The sequence below is a fragment of the Tasmannia lanceolata genome, unplaced genomic scaffold (genome assembly GCF_043159265.1).
Source record: "Tasmannia lanceolata isolate RefF3 unplaced genomic scaffold, GAP_Taslan_0.1 ptg000008l, whole genome shotgun sequence".
Lineage (NCBI taxonomy): Eukaryota > Viridiplantae > Streptophyta > Magnoliopsida > Canellales > Winteraceae > Tasmannia > Tasmannia lanceolata.
The window spans coordinates 25824889-25848993 of record NW_027518685.1 but is presented as its reverse complement, the minus strand read 5'-3'; the positions used below and the strand labels follow the sequence as shown (position 1 = coordinate 25848993).

Below are 24105 nucleotides of genomic sequence, written 5' to 3'. Positions count from 1 at the left end.
CATCAGTAAGTAATTCGTAGAAGGAAAACGATAAAAAGAAAAGGGTATCAGTAAGTAATTTGTAGAGTGAAAACACTAAAAAGAAAAGGGTTGGTGCCTGTTTCCGAAATGACATTTAGTGCCCGACTTCTATCTCTTAGACGTGATCATATTCGTTGATTCAAAAGGCCGTGTTTGGACGGGTCAGCTCCTTATGTTCTATAAGGCCGTGTATGGATTGCTGGAAAAACATTTCTTGATGAAATTTTTTTCCTACGAAAATATTTTTGCATCCATATTTTAGATGAAAATTATAATCTTATAGGGGATTCGCTGGGGAATCTCTGCTTGAGGCATTTTGCAGCTGACTTTTGCATGACAGAACAACAGCTACTTCGTATGAATTAAATGAATAAGACAAACCCCGTTGAAAAGTAAGCATGTGTGGTTGTTATCTCATTCAAAAGCTTAAGCTTGTTCACCACCTACAATAGAAGTAAATTTCGTTTCGTTTCATCCGAAATAGGTGAAATTTTTTGTTTTGATCTGGAAGTCATAGTGAAATGTCATATGAAACATTTCGTTCCAAATTTCAGTGAATTTCGCCCTTTCGGACAAAATTTTAAATGTCCTTATTATTTTTATTGTCTATTTACTTAAAATTAACATGTAAATAAGGGAATAACCCTCATTTGGATCTATTAAAAATAGTTTCAAATATTCAAATCTAAACAAATAAAAAGTTAACTTTCCAAATTTAGTACAAAAATTCGAAAAAATGGGTCGGGTGAAAATCTTAACTTCTAATCGATGGAATTTTTTTTCAATTTAAAAATTCATAAATTCTATCATGTCCAAACTTTATTAAATCCCAATAGTCTGGTATATCTTATAATTTGGTCTTTAAAAATCTTTCATCTTGTCAGCCATTGGTCAACACATGCATTTCAGGTTATAGTGATTTTCCTTTAAATAAATAATGGACCTTTTACATATTTGGTTCATTTATTTATTTCTTATATTTTTTTGGGAGTTTCTTCATTTGTTTTTTTGGATTTTTTTCATATTTTTTAATTATTAAAATAATTCCATGTATCGTAGTGGAATGAAATTTTTCGAACAGAATCGGACCGAAATCATCGAAGCGTTCTGTTCCTGCCACCAAAACAAAGCAAACAAAATTTACAACTATGACATCTACCGTGAAATGGAAACAACCAATTACACCAGAAGCTTATGCTCTTATGGTTGTTTATTATTTAGGGAAAATTACATTTACACCCCCTCTAGTTTCTGACACATCCACTTCCACCCCTATAGTTTAAAACGTGACAAATACACCCCTGTAGTTTCAATTTGTTTAAGGTAGGCCCCCTCAGCTGAAGATTCATCCATAGATTGAAGGGTTAGGATGATCCAATGGAGCTGATTTTTTGGGCACACCCTATCTATGTCAGGACCCATCAAATGAACGCTTTGGATCATCCAAACAATGTGGGCCCACATTATTTGGATGATTTTTTGGTAGTGTTTGGATTCAAGCATGGGCTCACATTATTTGGATGATCCAAAGCGTGCATTTGATGGGTCCTGACATAGATAGGGTGTGCCCAAAAAATCAGCTCCATCGGATCATCCTAACCCTTCAATCTATGGACGAACCTTCAGCTGAGGGGGCAAACCTTAAGCAAATTGAAACTACAGGGGTGTATTTGTCACGTTTTAAACTATAGGGGTGGAAGAGAATATGTTAGAAAGTAGAGGGGGTGTAAATGTAATTACCCCTATTATTTAATCAACAGTAAGTAATCAGGAAAATGCCAGAAAGAAAGGGTGTGTGTCCCTCTTTCCTAAATAACAATTATTGGCCTCACGTTGTATTGTCTTTTGTAAGTGATTATATTCGTTGATTTGAACATCAATTGTAAGTCAAGCCAAATGCCTTGATCATACGATCTGTGGCCCTTGATCCATACCTCATAGATTAGTGGTATAAGTAGTCGACATGGAGGTTCCTGGAACTTATCTTGTAGAATAATGGTAAGTAGGGTCCAGTTATCAACCTCGTAGAGTAGTTGCAGGGGTGTCATTACTAGAATAGATAGATAAGAGGAAGAGATGAGAAGGGGGAAAAAATCATTCCCAAAAAATCCAAGCAAAGTTCCACCTTTTCTGTGGGTCCAATTCTCATGTTTTATGAGAAAAATGCTCTTGATTTACCATAATGTTAAGACTAACGGGACCAAGAAATTGCCTTTTATCATTGATCGTATGTGACCTTTTGCTCGGCACTCTTTGTAAAATAGAGGAGATGAGTGCCCTGTGCCAATATCAAAACAAGAGGTATAAATACAAACGACCAACCACCAGAATATAATTAAACGTGATATCACCCAAATCCTTCTCACGTCGTTTTCACTTTTTCTCTGGCGTCATCAGCCGTGGGATCGTGATCCAACGATGCACGTCACATTCAACGAATAGATTTGTCATTTACAAGGAATTAAATTAATGAATAATCCCTTTCAAGGGCTTTTCCGTCATTCTCTACTAACTAGAAAACGAATTTAGTACGTGCCATGGGCACTACTTTCAATCTACTAATTCTCGTTCACGAATCCTCAATCAGATCACGCCACGTGTCCCATTAACTGGGCACTTTTTCCCCTCTTCTCCACGCCCTTTTCTCTCTGCCTCTTCCTGCCTTAAACTTTCATCTCAAAACTTTTCCCTCTGTGATCCCGTATATTTCTAGGGTTTTGAAGCTCTCAGGTTTAAGATCTGAATCTTCTTTTTTCTCAAAAAACGAGAATTTTTTAAAAGGAATGCTCTTGGATTGGGGTTTGGGCTGCGAAATTATTCTGTTTCTATGGTTTTTAAGCTCTCAGGTTTAAGATCTGAACCTTGTTTTGCTAAAAAACGAGATTTTTTTAAAAAGGAATGCTCTTGGATTAGGGTTTCGGCAGCGAAACTATTTCATTTGTAGGGTTTTTTAAGCTCTCCCCGCTAATATCTGAATCTTCTTTTTCCTAGAAACGAGATTTATTTTTTTTTGAAAAGAAATGCTCTTGGATTAGGGTTTCGAAGTTATTTTGTTTCTAGGGTTTACACAATTGAGGACAATGCCGTTGATCCTTTCCGGATCTCGGTAAAGATCCGAGAAAGATTATTCAATTCGTGATCACTGAAGGAATCTGATGCTTGTGTTTCAAGTACGAGGTTCTTGCCTTGCTTCCTAATCTAGGGTTTCTTATGATGGTGAAGTTCTTTTCTTCGAATTGAATTTTACATATCTTTTGGTTCTTTTCTTCCGATTCAATTTTCAATCTCCAATCAGTTATTGGCAATGAAAATCGTCACAAGATTGTGTAGTTTCTTTAACTCTTTTGGCTCCTCCTCTTTGCTTCAGTATTTTTCCAATTAAGAACAAATCTACTCTTTTGATATGGAAAAAAACAATAGAGTGAAGGTAGTTCTAGGTTTGATTTCTTCGTTTCTCCTTGTTGTTATGTTCTTCGTTGTGTACTTTTGTCGTAGAAAGTCTAGAATTGAAAAGTCTGAAGAGAATATGAGCTTTCAATACCAGGAAGAATTAGAAGTAGAGGATTTGGTGATCTTTCCAGGGGGAGAGGATCTTACTATTCTCGATGTTTTGGATGCGCCTGGTGAAGTTGTGGGAAAATCGAGTTATGGGACATTGTATAAGGCCAGTTTGCAGAGGAGTAATTCAGTAGTTCTACTCCGGTTTCTAAGGCCAGCGTGCACGGGACGGATGAAGGAAGTTTTTCCTGCAATTCAGATGCTTGGATTCCTCAGGCATCCCAATTTGGTTCCTCTACAAGCTTTTTATTCGGGACCCAGAGGCGAGAAGCTTCTCGTTCATCCATTCTTTACTCGTGGCACTCTGGCTCAGTTCTTAAGAGGTAATTTTTGTATTTTTTTTTTTGTTTTCCTTTCTCAGATTTAATGTTTTGGTAAAAATGGAGAAAAAGTATAACCTGATACATTAGCTTCTTTGTAAATTAATGATGTGGAACTGAATCCTGATTTACTGTTTGTTAACTAGGCTTTCGATGGACTCAGATGAATATTGAGTTTGTTTACCCAATGCTGCAAATGAAACTTCATTTTTGGCTTATAGAACTCTGTTACAGAATGGGTTATGTGGGTGGCGTTGTAAATATGGTCTATAGTCCTCAATCTCTTTCCTTTTTTTATGTTTAGATGTTTTGTGTCTGGTTGACATCTTCAATCTCTTGTTTCTTTCCTGGTTTTAGTTTGCAGTGAACCTTCTTGAAGTGAGGTTTGTTTCTTCTCTTTGTTCTTTTTTGTGATTGTGTGGCCCAAACTATCATATTAATTGTTCTTTGTTTTGTCTGATTCAAGCCTTACCTGCAATAGCCACCAATTTTCAGTTTTCTAATTGTTCCTTGCTTTATCTGATTCAAGCCTTACCTGAAATAGCCACCAATTTTCAGGTTTCTGGTTGAGAAGTTTATTGTTTTGTTTTTCTTCACTGGGTTACATTAAACTTAAGGAGAAACATGAATTGCATTTTGTTGTGTTATATCTTTCTGCCTTCATAAATATCTCATTTTTCGAGATTGTAGAGGAAAACTCAGTTGGACTCAGATCTTGATTTTTCTCTTTCTTCATAGATCCTTATCATTTTGTTACTGTCTTGTGGAGAAACTATGCCTTGCCCCCCTTCTTTTATTTGTGTGTATATGTATGAATTTTCCCTGCCGTTGCCTTTGTTACCTTTCCTGTTATCTTCTTCTCTATATCCTTTTAAGAATAAGCAATTTGCCTTCGTGGTTTGTTTCTCATCCTTACAGTTTCTTGAACTTTTGGACTGCTGCCTATTGAACTCAATTCTTGTCTCTACTTTTAATCTTCCTTTACCTTGTCATTTTCCCCCAAGTTTGACCCTATAAAATCTCAGTGTTCTGTTTCTCTTTCGAGTTATCCTAGAAGTCTGAAACAGGGCACCATCTTTCTTTTGACAGGCAGAAATGATGAATCACAGAGGTGGTCCGTTATTTACAGGATCTCTCTCAGCATTGCCAAAGGACTGGACCATCTTCACACTGGATTGCAGAAGCCCATCATCCATGGAAATCTCAAGTCAAAAAATGTATTACTCGATTCGAATTACCAAGTTTACTTATCCGATTTTGGTGTACATCTCCTCTTGAACCCTACAGCCGGCCAAGAAATGCTTCAAGCTTCTGCAGATCAGGGCTACAAAGCCCCGGAACTGATCAAGATGAAGGATGCAAGCAAAGAGAGCGATATCTACAGCTTGGGGATCATCTTACTTGAAATTCTCACTGGGAAGGAGCCCATTTATGGAACTTCATCATCTTCCATGGATTTTCATCTGCCACACTCCTTGAGAAATGCAGTTCTTGATCGTAAATTTTCAGAGATATTTAATTCCAAGATTCTCAGCCAAAGTAATGCTCAGATTCAAGATTTTATCACCGAGGAAGGTTTACTCATGTATTTTCAACTGGCTATGGGTTGTTGTTCTCCTTCTCCATCTTTGAGACCAGATATTAAGCAAGTTGTCAGAAAGCTCGAAGAAATCGGACAGTAAAACTTTGTATTTAGTAGGCAAAATAGTGACACAGATGGTAGCACTGGTGGTGGAGGTGTTGACAATGATAGATCATTGGCAGAAATTGATATTTCAATAAATGATGGCTCAATGATGGCATAATAGATTGGTTGATGGATTAGTTTTCTGGTTGGAGGTTTATTTATGGACAAGAAGATGGCCGCTCTTAACTTAAATTTAAAGTTCTTACAGTCAGAATCAGACAAAGATGATGGATTTAGGAGATTACAGGGTCGAGGAAGTAGCACCAACCCCAAGAGATCATGGATTTGATATGGTACAGTATGAAGGGAAGAACCCGCTACGCAATCGTCTGTTAAGTGAGCTTTGATTACATTAGGGAGTGAATGCTGGAATTTCAGAGTTTATATAGTTAAGACTGGTGACATTGTTGTCAAATTTCCCGATGAAAAAGTTATTAAAGGATCACAGGATATCCAATTGTTTCACCACGAAGCTTGCGAAGCTTGTAAATTGTAGTCATAATGGCATCCATGAATTGCAATTGTTTTCAGTTGATTACCGGGCCTTCTACATAGCCTTCATGTATGAGTCGTAGAAGGTGCATTAATCCCAAAACCTTCAGTGCAACCGGTCGAGCTGCTCCAACAAAAGACTCAATTTGCATCAATACAGCTAGTTCCCTCTTGCCAGTTGCCACTTCTCTGTCTTTCACTTTCGTACAACCTTTTCGCATTTCTTCTGCCTGTGAGGTTAGCTCTTTCGTGTTCATTGGATTTGGTTGGTAGAAAACCCTAGCCATTGAATTAACATATATAAGACTACAAATCTTTAGGTCATTTTCATGATGTTAGTCTAACCAAAGTAGAAAACCCTAGCCATTGAATTAACATATATAAGACTACAAATCTTTAGGTCATTTTCATGATGTTAGTCTAACCAAACCAAACCAACTCAACCCATTCTCCCACACATATAATCTAACATTTCTCAGTCTCTAAAGTCAAGGTTGGTCAAGCCCAGTTGTTTTTATAGTTATACATCACAGTAAACAGTGAGCAAAGCAATTCTGCCATCTAACATGTTTTCCATCATTCCTTAAATTGACATATTTGCTTCACTGCCTACAGCATTAAGTATTTTGGAACCTATTATTTACGGCTGTCAATGTGTTGGTTGGGCCAATTGGATAATGGGCCCCAGCACATATTGAGCTTTGGTCAAATCTCTTTTTCTAACCCACTCATTGGCTGGCTCTGAGCACTACAGTCTAGGAGTTATTCTAAACATACCGTAGTTACAATATAGTATAATTCCACAGTATCTACCTATATTTTTATACATTTATGTGCACTGGTTCAATGGTCCCTAGGAAATTGTGGTCCTTGCCACTTCCATTGGGTGAATCCACGGGGACCACGTTGCCGCCAACCCTTCTCTGTTAATTTATTATTATGTAACGCAATGCACGAACACAATACTTGCAGAAGTCTATATTTTTAGGGAGATGATATTTTCACCCCTCCTGCATTACGTGCGCACTCCCCTGTAACCTGATTTGAGGTGAAAAGTGGGCAACTTTATGTCAAATCATTTATTGGGAGTGCAAGTACTATGCGGGGTGAAAATATCATCACCTTATTTTGATAGGGATCTTCTAGATGGAAAAATGCATTCGCGGATGGTCTGTTGCATATGACAGCACTCACCCCGTGGATGGAGACAAAATCTGCTGAAAAGTGAGCCTTTGTGGCTGCTGTCGGATGCAACAGACCATCTGCAAAATGCCTTTTGCGATGGACGCTAGTAAATCCCATTTTTATAACTACGAGTTCAAAACATGCCAAAGTATATATATTTTTATAGGGATTTCCTAAGGTCCATCGCAAAAGGCTTTTCACGGCTGGTCTGTCGCACTTCAGACCAGCCACCTCGTGAATGGAGACAACATCTTTTGTCTTCAGTCACGAGGTGGCTGGTCTGACGTGTGATAGACTAGCTGCGAAAAGCCTTTTGTGATGGACGCTAGCAATTCCCATTTTTATAACTACTAGTTCGAAACAGATGTCTTAAATTTATGAGTTCACTACCCAAATGATCATTGTAAAGATCTGATTTTCATTATCAAACATGGCTATCGAGCCTGCTAATTTGGCGGGTAGCATGAACCAACAACATACATTATACTCGTTACATGCCCAATGGACATTTCATCCTTAAGATCAATGTCGACAAATACCAAAGGTTTATCTCCTCTTGGTGGGCTCCTAGAGACTCGAGATGCCTTAGGCTCTGTTTGATTAGATGAGATTTTAGTGGAAGTAGTAGTCAACAAGGAGGTGACAAGGGTGGGATATGTGTAGACTTGTCTAGAGAAGATTAGAGGGAATTTTGGTAGTGTGTTTGGTTAGATGTCAAAGCATGTGGGAGAATGGAAGGGTGTCACTAACAAAATAAATAGTAGAAGAGAGAGAGAGAGAGAAAAAAAGTAATGATTACACATGGCATATCATATTCTACTCTTCTCCCCTCTAAAATTTACCAAAAACAAAGTTTGGCATTGGAAAAGTAGGGGAGGGGACAATCCCGCCACATAGGCGCCACCTAAGCAAAAAGCTAATAATGATGTCTCTTCCATATCTAGTAGTCCAATGGGATTTGAGCTAGAAAATGACAACCAAACAACATTTGGTATTTCATTTTCCTAGAAAATGCCCAGCCGTCTTTCCTACTTTTTGCAACCAAACAGAGCCTTATTGATTAAGGTTCTAAGATCATCCAATCATGGTGGGACCATCAATAAAGGATTAGATTTGTGGTTGCCCATCCGTTCCAACGGATTTGATTACATACACGGGGCATGCATCATGTATGGCTTTAAAGTCATTGAATTTAGACGATGGAATGGATAGTTTTTTCATTTTCTTCTTCTTTCTCTCTGTACCAAATTTTTTTGCTTAGAAGATTCGGTGGCCATTTGTTTAATATTAGCATCTATTCATAATTTTAAACTACACTACAATAGAGCATATACTATTTGCTCTATTCGTAAAATCTTTTATGCTCTGTTTGGTTGCTGGGTTTTTTTTGTTCCCAGGATTTATGTGGGTAAAGTTTTAGTGGTCACATCAGCTTTTTCTTGCTGACATCAGCAAAATCTTGTCTTGAAAAGGGTGTTCTCTCTTTCTCTCTCTACCCTCTTTCTCCACTCATCATAATATCTTTCTCTAATTAATGCTTCTCCCCTCTTTTTTCTCCTACCTTTACCCACATAAATCCCAGGAAAAAAAAAACCGGCATCCAAACAGAGATCTAACTGATAAAATACAGAGTGGAATGGATTAAGAAACATGTGAGTGCAGATACATATTGAGAGATCGCACCTAATTAAAGTGAGTAGAAATCATCATCGAAATCACCTCATTCTGTCATCTATGCATATGAAAATATTATCTGAAATATCTCGGATCATACCGGAGTTTTTAAAAGGTCTGTTTTTTTTTTGGCAACACAATCATATTTTCAATGCGGTGGGATTTGCTAGCTTCCATCGGTATTTGCATCTGACAGCTGCCAGCTCGTGAAGACAAAATCTGCTGAAAAGTGAATATGTATGTATAGATTTGGTTAGTCTTTTCCACTGCTTATCTCTTCCGCACCTGTTGTCTCTGCCGCACCTTTTGTTTGTCTTTTCCTCAAAACGACAAACAAATTGTAAACTATTATTTTTAGGAAACTGCTAGTTTCTATGGCAGAAGGCATTTCGAGGATGGTCTGTCGCATCTGACATAAAAGTGAGCTTCTGTGGCTGCTGTCAGATGCAACAGACCATCGCCTTCTGCATGGACGCCAGCAAATCCCTTTTCTTTATAAGATATTTTACCGAAGCAAGGAAGGGATGTGATATATTCACCCCCTTTTCTTTTCCGGTCCAACCCCTTCTAGTGGAAAACATTTAAAGGTAGCAACGGGGCGGGGCCGGGCTGGATGTGGCATTCCCCGTCCCATCCCTGCCTTGAGAAATTTCCACATCCCCGCTTTGGGAATGGTGGGGGATCCCCTTCCCCGCCTCGCGGGGAAAATCTAATCCCCACCCTGCCCCGCACACCACTTAGAAACACATTTAGTGGATTTTTTCAATGGAAAGTTCCACAAAAAATCAATTTGATAAAGATATTCAGAAAAATTTAGGAATACCAAACAAAATTTGTTCTATGATAAGTTCAGCTGCCCAAATTTATTAGCAAAAATTCAATTTTATATGGGGATTGCGGGGCGAGAGCAATCCCCATCCCCGCCACCGCTTAAACCTGGGGATCCTCCATTTTGGACGGGGCGGGGCAGATCCCCATTTTAGCGGGTTTAATTGCTGCCCCTAAAAAAATGTAGTCAGAACTCAGAAATTTAATGGGGGAAAGGGCGAATATATAATTTGGGCAGTGATATTCCCCCCCCCCCCCCCCTTTCGATTTTTATTTATGAGAAACTATATGAGTACAAAAATAATTTCTGGGCACAACATATTTACATTGTGGCCCATCAAATGGACGGTTTGGATCATCCTATTGTGTGGACCATCCGTACCTTTTGGAAAATACAGGTTTGTACGGCCACACATCATATAATGTTGTTTCTAAATTAACCATAATGTAAATAGATTGTATATCCGAAGAAGAAGAAAATTCGTCAGAAATGTTTTGTTGCAATGCAAACAGCGGCTTAATGAAGACTGACGAGGAAGGGAAGAAATGCATCAGAAAAACCCCATACTCTACTAGCTAATGAAGCATTGTGCTGCAATGGAGAAACAACTAGACATTTATTTTGAATGGCAAAGATTTTCATTGAAAAAAGAGATTGAGATGGTTCTATACAACATCAAAGAAAAAAAAAGAATATACCAGCCAAACAATAAGAAAAAACTCCAGCTATGGCTAAGGGGGAGAGAGGTCATAGGGGAAGGAAGTCATAAATCTCCAAGCCCTCTTTTGAGAATTGAGACACCATCTCTGGCTAACCTATCACTAACCTATCAGCTTCGCTATCAGCCGACTTCCTCACATTCCTAAAAAGAGATTTGCAAACCTATCAGTATGTCTTGAATTTCATCAAAGAAACTTGAAAATATGTAGAGAAAAGGATGAGAACCCCTAGGCCAACGAATCACCTTGAGAGCGCCCCCTTCCCCCACTACCTCATCCAAAGCATCTCTATCCAGGGGCTTGATACCCTGATAGGCAGCTCTCAGTTCAGCTTCACTAGAGAGTCTGTCGCTCCTATAGGATCCGCAAAAGATCAACTAGGCATTGAAGAGACAAAAACAAGGGTCTTTGACATATGAACAACCAGACATTGAAACCTAAACAATGCCCTTGCCGAGACCCCAAACGAGGCCTTTGCCATAGGAACAATTCTCACAGCCAACACTAAAGAGACCCAAAGAAGGCCATTTCCATATGAATAACCCTCACTGCCAATCAGAGCATTTAAGCATGACTGGTACATTTACTGCAATTACTTAGACAAATTAGCCACGCCACTTGGGGCATTTAATTCATCACAGGTTGCTGTTCTCTCGGGCAAAAGTCATTTGGAAAATACCCTAGCAAATACCGCTCTTGACATATGGTTAAATAATAAAAGACAAGGTGAGTTTGTCTCATAATCAAAACATAGTAGTGACTTGTGAGGATATCAGGAGATTTTATACTGTGTAAGCTCTTATAGTCCCCTATTTTTCAAAAGGTACTGTACGGGCCACACTGTATGATGATCCAAACCGTCCATGTGATGTGCTGTAACGTAAATAGGTTGTTGTTTCCAAAAAATCATTTCCACAGGATGATCCCAACCCTCCGATCTACAGATGAACTGCATGTTATGGAAACCTCTGTAGATCGGAGGGCTACGATCATCATATGGAAATGAGTTTTTGGGCAGAACCTATTTACGTTATGAACCATCACATGGACGATTTGGATCATCCTATAGTGTGGTCCGTACAGTATTTTTTGAAAAATAAGGGACTATAAGACCGTATATAATCTCGGATATCAGTAGCCAAAATAAGAGAAATTATATGGTGGCCGGTCGTGCATGCATGTGCAGCCCAATAAATACAGTGGTCCCATATCCCCCCTACCGCCCACCCCACTTCGTTAAGTTTTAAACGCAAAGAAAAACGTAAGAGGGGGTTGAATTTATCCTAACAAGCAGTGAACCATTCTCACAAAACCGTTCCAGGAGGGGATTTTATCCGTTTAGGGGGCGGGGGGATATTATTTCCCTCTTCTCTTCCGGGAAATGATATATTCGTCCCTTTTTCGCACTTGGCCCATCCGCTTGTAATGCAAAAGGGTACCCAAAACCATAAGCCCATAAGGCCCATAAAAACAATAGAGGGGGTGGCCAGGGAAGAAAAGGGGTAGAATTTTTCAGTCTCCTTTTCGTAAGATTTCTTTCTGAAACCCTAAAACCAGTACTTACTTTAAAAGAAAATACGGAGCCGAAACCCTCTGAAATAGATTGCTAGAAACCCTCAAATCGTCGCAAATCACACGATTCGTCCTTCTCCATTCGATCTCTCAAGGTAAATATGTGATTCTCTACTATCAAAACTACCCGTTCAGAGCTCATATTTTCCTGGCCTTCACTCAAAATTTGCAAACCCTAATAGAACTAGAATACAAGAGCGACCCGGAAAGTGAAATGGGTCGCCGTTTAAGAAGCATCCTTGGAAAATTTTGAGAAAAAAAGACCATATAAAAATAGTTTTTTTTTTTTTTTTCCGGGCCACCTGCAAAATCATCCTCATTTTTTTGTTTAAATTTATTGAACTTAATTTTTTTATATTTAAAATTTTTGTTTCTTAAATTCAGGAGGGTCCAAATGGGGTTAGGTTCGAAGAAATCAAAACGAGCAGCTGACATTGAATACAAGAGCGACCCAGAAAGTGAAATGGTAACAATCATCATTATCTATTCGTGTTGTTTTATTACTGTCTTTTTTGCCTGTTCTTGCTATTCTATTTTTCTACATATAGGGTGCTTCATTCTTCATTGTCATCTATTATTTACTGCAATCACTTGCTCTTTTTATTTGGCTTAACTATAACACATATATGCAAGTAATTATTTTGTTTGATTACGTCCACGACATATGCTCATGCATGTATGCAATGATCTAGATAGATAGTCATGGCCAATCAGCTAGGGTGTTTGGATTGCAGCATTGAGGCTTTGTCTGTTTCACCTGAACCAAAAAAAATAAAAAAATTATGAACGTATGTAAATATTATCAAGTGAATAGAATTATGAAAAGAAAAATTATGAACAAAAAAAAAATTGAGTGAATGAATTATTGTTTCGAAAACTTAAATATTAACAAGTGAATAGACCCCTTTCCATTTGCAATTTTCCTCTTCTTCTTTTTTTCTAAATTTTGAGGCTGTCATCGAATCCACAATTTTTCCTATGAAGTATACCAGTTGACGAATTGGGATGCAGGAGGAGGAGGAGGAGGAGGAAGAAGAAGAAGAAGAAGAAGAAGAAGTAGAGGAGGAGGAGGAGAATAATGCCAACCAAAATGCAGCTCAAAATGATGATGAGATGGAAGAGCTTGAGAAAGAATATTCCAATCTCCGCCACCAGGAACAGTAAGTTTTTCCTTGATTTGATAATTTTTATTGCTATTGCTATGTATGTGAAGTGTTAAACTGAAATTATGAGCACGGTAGATAAAAGACAATGCATTTTATGGAATGCTTGGGTGGTTAATTTATGTTGAGATGCGTGCTGGCTAATGAGATGGTTGTATAATTTTTGATCTATTTTGTCAAGTATCTTGTGTATTATGTGCAGGAAAAACTACCATTGTATTGAAATCTGATTCCCACAACTCTGAAACAAAGAATCTTAGAACATTAGAGGTATAAATAAACTTTATTTTTTTCTAAAAGTAAAGAAAGACAGAAAGAAAGAGGGCTAGTTGAATGATAGCTGTTGCATGGGTATGAAGAGACTAAAGAGACTAGAAGACATATTGGGAATGTCCTTTCGGGGCAGACAAATGATGCAGCCCTGACATGGATGAGGGCCCCACTTCAGCATATGCTTGAATACCATTGCTCGAGCCCCTTTCTCCTCTTGTTCTTGATCCCCATCAATGATTAATTGTTTGGTCCATTAATTTTTTATGAAGGCGTAATTGATTACTCTGTTCATACACTCTAAAACTTTCTTTGTAATGTGGGTCATATAACTCCCATGGGTCTGCTCTTCTTTCCAAGGAGCTTACTACAATCAATGGATCATCCATATGTTTGAATGTTTTTTTTTTTTTTTTTTTTTTTGAATAGCGCATCCATATGTTTGAATGTTGAAATCTTTCCTCCAATCTAAAATGACCCCGTCGCATGTTGCAATAAACTCCCCAAAATTATATGTATTTTCTGAGAGAATTGAAAAAGCTTATAAAGTAGCCTTAGTCATCCCAACATATCAAGCCTTTGATGAGCAGCTGGACATGGATTTTTTAAGATTGTACCCATTGTGAAGGTTTCTACTTTCTACATTCTATTTCTTCCAGAAATATAAATAACGGATTTCATTTTGTAGTTGTATTATTTTCATTTCATACCTGTAAATTATATGCTATTGCTCTGCTTTCATTTGGTGAAACCACTCTCTTTCATATTTTCATTGAACCAGGTAATAATCTTATGAGGGACCTGTCCTAGTAAAATATATGCCTGAATCTCTCTTTCACAATTCTCAAATCACTACAATGAACTTAAGAATTGCTCTAAACAACTTGGTTTAGACAAATTTATTTTACATTTTCAGCTAGAGGAATGAAAACCAGTTCGTTGTTGCAATCTATACCACTTCAGCGCTAGTGAAGATAGGCCATCCATGGTTTCTCATGAGAGAGAGAGAGAGAGAGAGAGAGAGAGAGAGAGAGAGGCTGGGGTGCATCATCTTCCTGACCTAGAAAGGACATTCCCTGCATCTCATCTTTGTCTCTCATAGTTTGTACTTGCACAATAGTTTTCTGTTTTGAGAAATAAAATAAAATAAATCTATTTAATTCATCATGATTCCAAGATTATTTGTTCTGGAGTTTTGGGCACACCAGATTTTTATCTGATAGTGTGTTGTCCCACTCATAATTTTCGAACACATGTATGTGCATCCATCATATAAGAACCCATGTAATATATGAAGATAATCTCTCTCAAGTAATTTTATTGTAGGTGGTCATGCCATGACTATAATCAATTTGCATTGTGGACACCGTTGTGTTAAACTAAGGAAGGGTGATCTTTCCTTACTACTTGGATACTATTGAAAATGCTTTTGCAAGTTTTGCTTGAATTATGCAGAATGTCAATATTTAATGCTTGTACTAATGTCAGGATAACAAAGGTTTTACATGTAGAATCGGTGTCGCATGGATTGAGAGGCGTGAAATAATTATTCTTTGACATGAGAGGAGGAGGAAGAGGGAAGAAGGGGGAGAGGGGGGGGGGGTGGTATTGGTGTTAGGTCTCTGGATTTTTGTGGTGTTCTTCTAAATGCTTATGGAACTAAATTATATTATGCTACATCTTCCATATAGTGGAAGATCTTATAAGCCCTGGCATGCTAATTATGGTTGTTGATATTCCATTCATCTTCATATGTTTATTTGGTAGTAGTTTGATGAAAATGTAAGAATTACTACTAAATGGAAGATATATAATACTTTCTTTTCTTTTGAAGTAGATAAATATGTTTGTCTAATTTTTGTTACATTTGGCACGCTATATGTTCCATATATAATTGTGTTTTTCTCTCCCCGTTCTGCTTAGAGACCTTTTGAAGAGTTTGAAGCGTCATAAAGATGAAGACATTCTAAAAGGTCAAGCTGTGAAGAACCAAAGGGTATGATGTGTGGGAACTAGTTATCTATTAGCTATGCATGCGTTCTTTTTTTAAAATTTCGTTTCTTGCCTGGGATATAATCAGCCAAGAACTTACAATTTAATTCTTCTATGCATTCATTGACCTTTTGTCATGGTATGGACTATGGCTTATGGACCTGGGAACTAGTTATTTCTCTTGCTTCTATTCATTAATTATGGTTCTCATACTTGTCATCTTAGTTCTGTTTGTTATTGTTGTTCATAAGCTGTCAATTTATTTTTTTCTCAAGGCTCTCTGGGATAAGACTCTCGAGTTGAGGTTCTTGCTGCAGAAAGCATTCTCAAGTTCAAATAGATTACCTCAGGTTTGTGTTTCATCCAAGACAGTTAAACATACATTTTCTAAACTAAAGGTATAGATCTATTTAATCTTACAATATCAAGTTTGAATTAGTTTGTTTCCCTGTTATGATTATTTGCAGGAACCTGTGAGGTCCGCTTTCTGCAATTCAGACAGAGCAGTTGATCAAGCATATTCAGACCTGATATCGTCATCAGAGAAGACACTGAATTGTTTATTGGAACTACAGGAGGTATTATTGTTATTCCCTGCTAATTTCTATTTGTCACCATGATGTTACTGGGGTCTCGGTCTCTGGATAGTATTTTATAATTTTTTGAGCACTTAATGCTATTATGCCACAATTTCTGTAATATTACTTTGTTGTTCCTAATTTGGTGTGTTTATCTTGTGCCCTGTTCACTTTACAGGCTCTAGTTGAGCAGAACCCTTCTATAGCACAAGTCACAAATGGTATTGCATAAATCCTTATATAGTTTCATTATCTTAATCTATATATTCCAAGGTACTCGTGTTTCTCTAGTGGATTAAATTCAAATATTAAATTTTGTAACTTTTGCCGCCTTTTGGCAACCTCTTTTGTCCTTTCTTCCCTCCCACTATCTTGTTTTCATAACGGACAAGTTTTGTTATTAGATCAGTCACATCTCTTTGGGCTCCATCTCTTCTGTGCAAAATAGTTACGCATTTGAATATTTTAAACATAATAAGCTTACTCTGTTGCATCATTAATTCATGCTGAACAAAAATACTCTTTCCATGCGTGGATGATCTAGTTTTTCTCTTCCCCCTTTTCTCTGTCAATAAAAAAGGAGAATAAAAAAAGGAATTGTGTGGATTGATGTTCTAGTGTGACTGATATTACCTGCTTATTTTTATGTGCTTTCCCTTACCAAGGAACTGACAAAGAATCTTTTGAGGATGGAGATGCACCCAAAGATTCAACCACGAAGAGTGACAGAACATGGTTACAGATTCATAGAATGCATAGCAGGTATTTTGGTCAGCTTTTTCATGCTCATGGTACCTATACCTGCTTTGGTAATTCTTTAAACAATACAACTGCTATAAATTAGGGAGCAAATGCAAGTTAGCACGCTTAAGAACTGGATATAGATATTTGTACATTTATTTGTTTTTGCATTGTTTATTCTCATTTCAAACTAACGTAAATATCAGAATAGCCCTTCCAATTTTCATATGTCGAATAACTCCCAAACATTCTCAAACAAAAAAATATTACCATTTTAAAAAATAATCATATTTGCACCTTGGAGGGATCCACATGAGTTGATTATCAGTTTTAATTAAATTCGGGGAGTGATAAATCAACTCCCAAATATGATAAATCGACTCCCCATGTGTCTTTCTCTCTCCTCTGGGTTAGAGAGAGAAAGAGGAGAGAGATAGACACATGGGGAGTCGATTTATCATTTTGGGGGGTCGATTTATCACTGCCCTTAAATTCAGCGTATTGCTTGCTGTTGGAGCATCGAAAAAATGTCCAACATGTTCTGTGGTTTCTTTATCTATCTTCTGATAATTGGCAAGACAAATTTCGTATAAGCTTTTGCATGATCATGCTCAAAGAGATGCTCTTAGCTTTTATTTTGTGAGTTTTGAGATATTGGTGCTGAAGGGGTATTTTCTTTGTAACGCCTTCAGTTATGGATCGACACAGTTAGTGGTCAATTCCTGTCTAGACAGGTCTCTTCTTTGATTCACCAGAATTTCTAGCACAGTACCCAAGCTAGGTCTATTACTTGGTTTTCTAGCAACTCTCCTATTTCTTCTGACATGACATTCGCTTTTCAAGCAATGTTAATACATTGAGGCCTGGAAAGTTGACTTGCTAGCATTTGAATTAGCTGATGGAAAACCCTTAACAATGATGATTTTTTTTTTCTTTAAAAAGGATGGAAAGTTGGATCTCTCCATTTACACATTGTATACATGTGCACACTCTCTCTCCGAAATTGGGGACATGGCATGATGATCTACTTGACTTCTCCTTCTCCTGATTTGTTTTTATTTATTAATCTTTCAAAAAACATTAATACCAAAGATAGACGCATTACACATTTAAGTTGTCCTAATTTTGAGCATTTTGAGCTGATTATCTTCTCATTGCTCATACATAACATTCAGAATAGCTCCATTCAGAGATAGCTCAATTGACAAATGGCAGAGAAAGACACAAGTGACAACGGGTGCAGCTGCTTTTAAGGGAAAATTACATGCCTTTAATCAGGTCTCTACCAAAGCTTGGAATAAAATCAATGGGTCTGTAAAAATTATTGTGCTTGAAATTCTGGTTGGGGTTTTTTACTTTCTTATAAATGTGAGTGCAGAATATTAGTGAACAAGTAGCTTCATACATGAGAGATCCAAGTAGAATGATTAAGAGGATGCAATTGAGGAGGTCTTCTGTTGGGATTTTGGGGAAAGTAAGTTTATTTTTTTCCTTTAGAAATCTGAATTTGGTCGGAAAAAGTTTTTTAACATCTAAATTCTGGCAAATTGTTGTTTTAGATTCACATGTATTGAGTACCTGATTGGTTGTTTTTTGCAGGTTCCTGAAGAGATTGGTAATGTAAAGGAAGAGGTTGTTAATTGATCCTGTTTCTGTGAAAACGTCTATTTGAGTTGGTTAAATTGAACATTTTATCAGTCGCTACATTTTGCCTACCATTAATTAGAGAACATTTCAGTCATATTCTATGTTCATTTAGAACTTTACAAGTGCATATATGTTTTATTAATTCTCTGAAAAATATTGAAGATGTAAGGCCATCTTATCATCTTTGTTGGTGGAAACATGATATTTATTTGGTTTTATGACTGTTTAGGATGTGAGTGTGGATGGAGACCCTGAACTTGTGGATGATTCTGAATTTTACCAGCAACTACTCAAGGAATTCTTTGAATCATGCGATCTTGCATCTTCAGGTAAAATTTACTGCATTTTCCTTTCCATTGGGTTTGCCAGTGCCCCTATGGCCATGCCACATGTAGATCCATATACCTTCACTTTGTCCATGCCATACAACTTGTACATCAGGAAGCCTGTTTACTGGGTTTAAGTATTTGTCTTGTCCTGACACACGAATATGGATGCAAATATTTTGTTATATAGATAAATGTATCTGAGGGAGACCTCAGATAGCGAGTATAAATAGGGTAGGTGCCTATGTTGTTTGGGTTATGTTAGATATTGATTCTAAAGGACCTAACATAGATAGGGTGTTCCTAAGAAATCATCTCCATAGGATCATGCTAAGCTTTGATTTGTGGAGGTTTAAAATGGACGGCTATAAAATGGGTCTATTTTGTGCCTGCACAGATCGAATGGTTAGGATGATCCTATGGAGATGATTTCTTACAACACCCTATCTATGTTAGGTTTTTTGTTTTGATGAGTAATCTATGTTAGGTTTTGTGGAAGGAGGAGTGGGTTGGATGAGTCAAAACAACATGGTTGATGTGCTATTTGTAGTGGCTAGCTCAGATAGCTTGTCCAAGGCTCCCTCAGTTACATCGCCCCCTTTGTTATATTTAAAATGTAATCTATAATTTTACGCTCAAAAGCATATATAATGTGTGTGTGTGTGTGCGCGCGCGCATGTAGTAATGTATACAGTTTCTCTGAACTAACTTGTGTTTTGATCGGATATTTTGGTCCGCATTCATATTGATCTAGGTTATTGGACAGCTGAATGTATCTGCTTCTGTGTCAATCTTGTCTCATGCCAAGGATGGAACATCATTTTTAGCCTGTTATGTCTGCTTATCTATTCTCTTTGTGGATTGTTGTGAGTTGAGAAGTTCAAATTATACTTGATGATATGAAGACGCGCTTGTGCCATTTTGTTCTTTTAATAAAGGGAAATGTTATGAAGACACACTTCTGTCAGGATTATCCCAAACAGCCCTCCAAATATGTTTACATATGCCCAAGTGTTTGTTTACATATAGCCCTCCCAAACAGGGCTATATTTTTTCATTTTATCAAAAATATAAGTGTTTGTTTTTGTGTCAATCTTATTTCATGTGGGAGATGGAAACACCATTTGTAACTAAGTCCTGGTTGTACTGAGAATCTCTATCTGACATAGACACCAATTTCAATTCACATATGTTAAAGTATAAAAGACACATATGTTAAAGCATAAAAGATTAAATAACACCTCCGACAGCTTAAGCTTTTGTAACTGGTTGTTTCACATAGGATCAGAGCCAAAGGTCCTGAGTTCAAACCTCCCTGATAGAAAAAATCCACATACAATGGCCAAACCCAAAAGAGGGGCCACATTTGCCATGTGTAGGCCAAGAAAGAGGGGCCACATGTGAGGAGGAGTGTTCAAGTATAAAAGATTAAATAACACCTTCTCCAACAGCGTAAGCTTTTGGAGTAACTGGTTGTTTCACAGCATACAGCTTTCAGTGCACTATCAACTATGTTGCATCAGTACGGATACGAGTGTCGGGAATCCTACACAGGTATCGAGTGTCGGATTCGGCAAACCTAAAAAAAAGGAGGATTCGTGGATTCGCCGAAAATTTTTAATCAATTCTCAAGTTCTATTTTTTTTACACAATAATATGATTATAACAAGTAATATATTGAAAATTTTAATGGGTCAAGTAGACATAATATTTTATTTCCATTTAAGAAACTTACTATTAGGATGGGTAAAACTCAAAACTTGCGATAATTATAAATTTGTGGTAGTGATATTCAGAAAAAAAACAGATAAAAGAGGTCTAGAAGTGTCTCAAAGAATCCTGAACTATTGGAATCCGAGATGTGTCCGACATGGATTCTTCGCCCATTTAGAAGAATCCATGTAACACGGATAAGAGAGTACTCAATGCCTAAGCAGCTTAGGTTTGCATAGTGGCATAACTACATTCGACTAGGAATGGTGCAAATGTTGATAAGCATATGTAACTCTTGGGAGTATAGATTGCTTGATTTTCCTATGATTTAGCCGACACTTTAAATATTGCAGACACACGTGTCATCTGTCCGACACGACACTTGTGTCCACACATATCGACACTGGTAAATGTACTACTTGAAATGTCAGACTTAATGTAGGCGTGTCGCCACATTTTTATACCGTGTCAAGGTTGAAATTTTGTTTTATTATTGAATATTGTGTTTACGTCTTTTATCATTAAATCTTCTTATATTATAAACTCTTCTTTTAGCTCGTCTTTAACTAATATTTGTTGTTATATCCCCCCTTCTAAACCTAAAACCGTAAAAACTCTTAGTCTAATATTATGTTCATTGTATCCTATTGGCTTTTTTGTGTCCCCGTTTCTTGTTTAGTTGTGTTCCCCATTTCTACATTTTGGGGTTTTGCCGTATCCGACACTCCGTTTCCATGTCAACAAATCATAGTGATTTTCCCTTTTTGGGGACTGGTTTTATGAACAGAGTTAAAGAAGGACAGATGCTGACTTAAGACACTGGATTTTTGAAACTTGTACAACTTTGTATTGATTTTATGCTATAGTTGCATAGATTTTGTTCTTGGTAAAATTAATTTTTGGCTATATATACCCTCCTCTCCTTCACCTGTATAACAATTGTGCTGAGCTGTATTATAGGTGTTTTAGAGTTTAGACTACCTTGATCAACATGATCATCAAAAACTACTTTGGCCACAGTTCTAAACATGAGCACTTTTGCATCCATTCCATCTAAAACATGATTAGTACTTTGTTCTTCAGCTTGAGAGTGTGATAAGAGAGATAAATGGTCATTCTTCAAAGGGAAATGATAAATCCGCTGCTTTTCCTCGCCGGGCCACCCCCTTGTACTCTAAAAAGAGTTGCTCTTAAACACTGAAGGAGGTGACCCGGAGAAGAAAGGGGGCGAATATATCACTTCCCTTCTGTCGAAATGAATTGCTGGAGCATGGGATCACATGATTTTAGATTGCTGAATATGCTTTCTCCCTGCTGACTTATAAAAAAAGTTCTTTGCTTTGTCCATTGGCTTCCATTTCCAAATTCATTAACCTTATCTTTATGATGTGCTTCTCTTTTTCCCCCTTAATTAGATTTAGTTGTGGCAGCATGTCTATAATTAGCTTAGAATTCATGAATTTGGGCACTACAACGTAACTTATGGTGCTTGGCTGTTCGCAGAGACAACATTTTATGCTCTAAAAAGGCTCCAAACTAAGAAACGGAAGATAGTTGACCGCCGCGCATCAAAGAGCCGCAAGATCAGGTAACTATCATTTACCTTCTGCATGTGACAACATATGTAAGTTTTCATTTTCTCAGTTTGTTGCTCTTTGCAATTTTGTAGGTATCACATTCACGAGAAGATTGTTAATTTTATGGCGCCGGAACCTATGGTTCTTCCTCCAATGGCCCCAAAATTGTTTGAGAATTTGTTTGGTCTGCAGAATCAGAAAGGGGCCTCAGTTGCATAGCCTGGTAAATGTTGGCCGAGTAAAAGATGTAAATTTGAAGTGATGAAGCCCTCTGAAATTTGAAGATTATGTGAAAGTTGCTGAATATGTTATGAGAAGTTATATGAGAAACTGTATTACCATAGTCTCATCTGCAATGCTTTACATAGAGCTCATTTAGCAAAGCTTGTTCTTATATTTTGCGTTATGGGGAATTGATGCCAGAACTTCCTTGTTTTGATAATGGTGGTCCTCACTTTATTAAACAGTTTTCTGACTGGCTAGTGTGAATTGTAATATCACACAGCTAATTATGGTTAAAAAGTGTTAAAAGAGAAGAAATAAGAGTTACCCAAATTGAATTGAACTAATTAATGTTGGAGAGATCGATATAGGAAGGAATCAAATCACAACAAATTGTTTATCAATTGATATTTATTAGGGATTTTGTGACAAAAATACCCTTCATAAATAATTTTTATTTAGGAAAATGATATCACCACGCCATGATTTAATAAGCTTTTTGGGAGCTGTAATAACCTTTGACAGCTCTTTAAATGATAGAAGACAAGATGTGTTAAATGCTTAAATGTAATTATCAAAAGATGGTTGTGCTGATATCATTTCCCTTTATTTATAATAGGGTATCTTTGTACATCAGTAGCCCCCAATCGGATCTGATTGCTTCAACGGATTATGTGGTTATGTACTTATGTTTGTGTTCCATCCCATATGATTTCGGATCTTAGTATATGGATATGAATTGGATCCAACTGATCCTGACCACAGTGAGATTTTGCGTTTTTATATAGGTAAGCTAGGTGGTTGTTATACTGAAAGGACTTTTCAACTGAGATATGGGCTCAATCCCAACAATACCATAAGATAATCTGGTAGCCAAGTTGGGCTGGCTGCCACTTAAGATGGGCCAGGTATTAGCGCCGGCCAACCGTCTATGGTTTGTTCCATAGAATTGATGGATCCAAACCCGGCCCGTCTTAAGCACCAATAAAGGAACGCTAGAGTTCCCAACTCAAACAAGAATTGAAAACCATTAGAAAAGATTGAGAGAGTAATTTGGATGCCTATATCAGCAAGATACTGCTTGACTGAATGTGTATGAAAGATGTAACAAAAACTTTGAACGGGTCTACATTCAACTTCCATTTAAAACATCCCCTATTTCTATTATGATTATTATTGTTTTTTTGAATGGTATTTCTAGTATGAATTTGAACGAGAGTCTAGTTTGTAAAATGCAGGGAGACTTTAATGTTTTGGACTCGATCAAATTTCTAATCTGAAACTGCTGCTAGTCCTTAGGCTCAGGTAGCCCAAAGAACCAATAGGTGTCTAGTTCGCAAAATTCAGTGACTTAATGTTTCGGACACAACGAAATATCTCATCTGAAACTGATGCCCGTCCTCAGGCTCAAGTAACCCAAAAATCCATCAGAATATATACAATGAATAAAAGAAGAAAAGACATAGGTATTAATGGAACTAAGCACTTCTTCAAGCCTAATTATTCCTGATAGGACAATGGGTAAGTCTCCATTTGAGATTGTTCATGGAAGAAATCCAAACTAAGTGATGAACTTGGTTTCTCTCCAGCTGCAAGCAAATCATAGCAAGGATTCTGATTGCCTTTGAGGAACACATACATGACAACTAAGTGCAAGTAGGAAAGAAGATCCTGGGAATCAACAACAAATATTGAGAAACAGCTAAGGCCCTTGTTCGTTTAAGATTATGACCAACCGATTGTGAGTATAAAACCAATTATTGAACTCAAAATTTAGCCTTAGCTGGGAGGGTAGAAAAGATATGGGAGGTGGATTCCA

At 37.3% G+C, this 24105-nt stretch overlaps 2 protein-coding genes across 3 annotated transcripts; both read left to right on the top strand.

Annotated features, from left to right (window-relative positions):
• The first annotated feature begins 2644 nt into the window (after window positions 1-2644).
• On the top strand, window positions 2645-6121 carry LOC143884976 (Protein kinase superfamily protein). The gene is made up of 2 exons (XM_077388879.1): window positions 2645-3902; window positions 4989-6121. The coding sequence occupies exons 1-2, from the start codon at window positions 3425-3427 to the stop codon at window positions 5579-5581; spliced, it is 1071 nt and encodes a 356-aa protein (XP_077244994.1). The 5' UTR covers window positions 2645-3424; the 3' UTR covers window positions 5582-6121.
• Window positions 6122-11959: 5838 nt separating this feature from the next.
• Window positions 11960-22506, top strand: LOC143884975 (rRNA processing protein-like protein). 2 transcript variants are annotated; one of them, XM_077388878.1, is made up of 14 exons: window positions 11960-12152; window positions 12442-12523; window positions 13072-13217; window positions 15414-15486; window positions 15758-15832; window positions 15950-16060; window positions 16239-16281; window positions 16726-16822; window positions 17977-18079; window positions 18180-18275; window positions 18401-18433; window positions 18678-18777; window positions 21991-22075; window positions 22157-22506. In XM_077388878.1, exons 2-14 carry the CDS (start codon window positions 12452-12454, stop codon window positions 22281-22283), a joined length of 1161 nt encoding a protein of 386 aa, XP_077244993.1. In that variant the 5' UTR covers window positions 11960-12152; window positions 12442-12451; the 3' UTR covers window positions 22284-22506. The 2 variants fall into 2 exon arrangements, with proteins under 2 accessions (XP_077244993.1, XP_077244992.1); XM_077388877.1 differs by having other exon boundaries at window positions 13069-13217.
• The last annotated feature ends 1599 nt before the right edge of the window (window positions 22507-24105 follow it).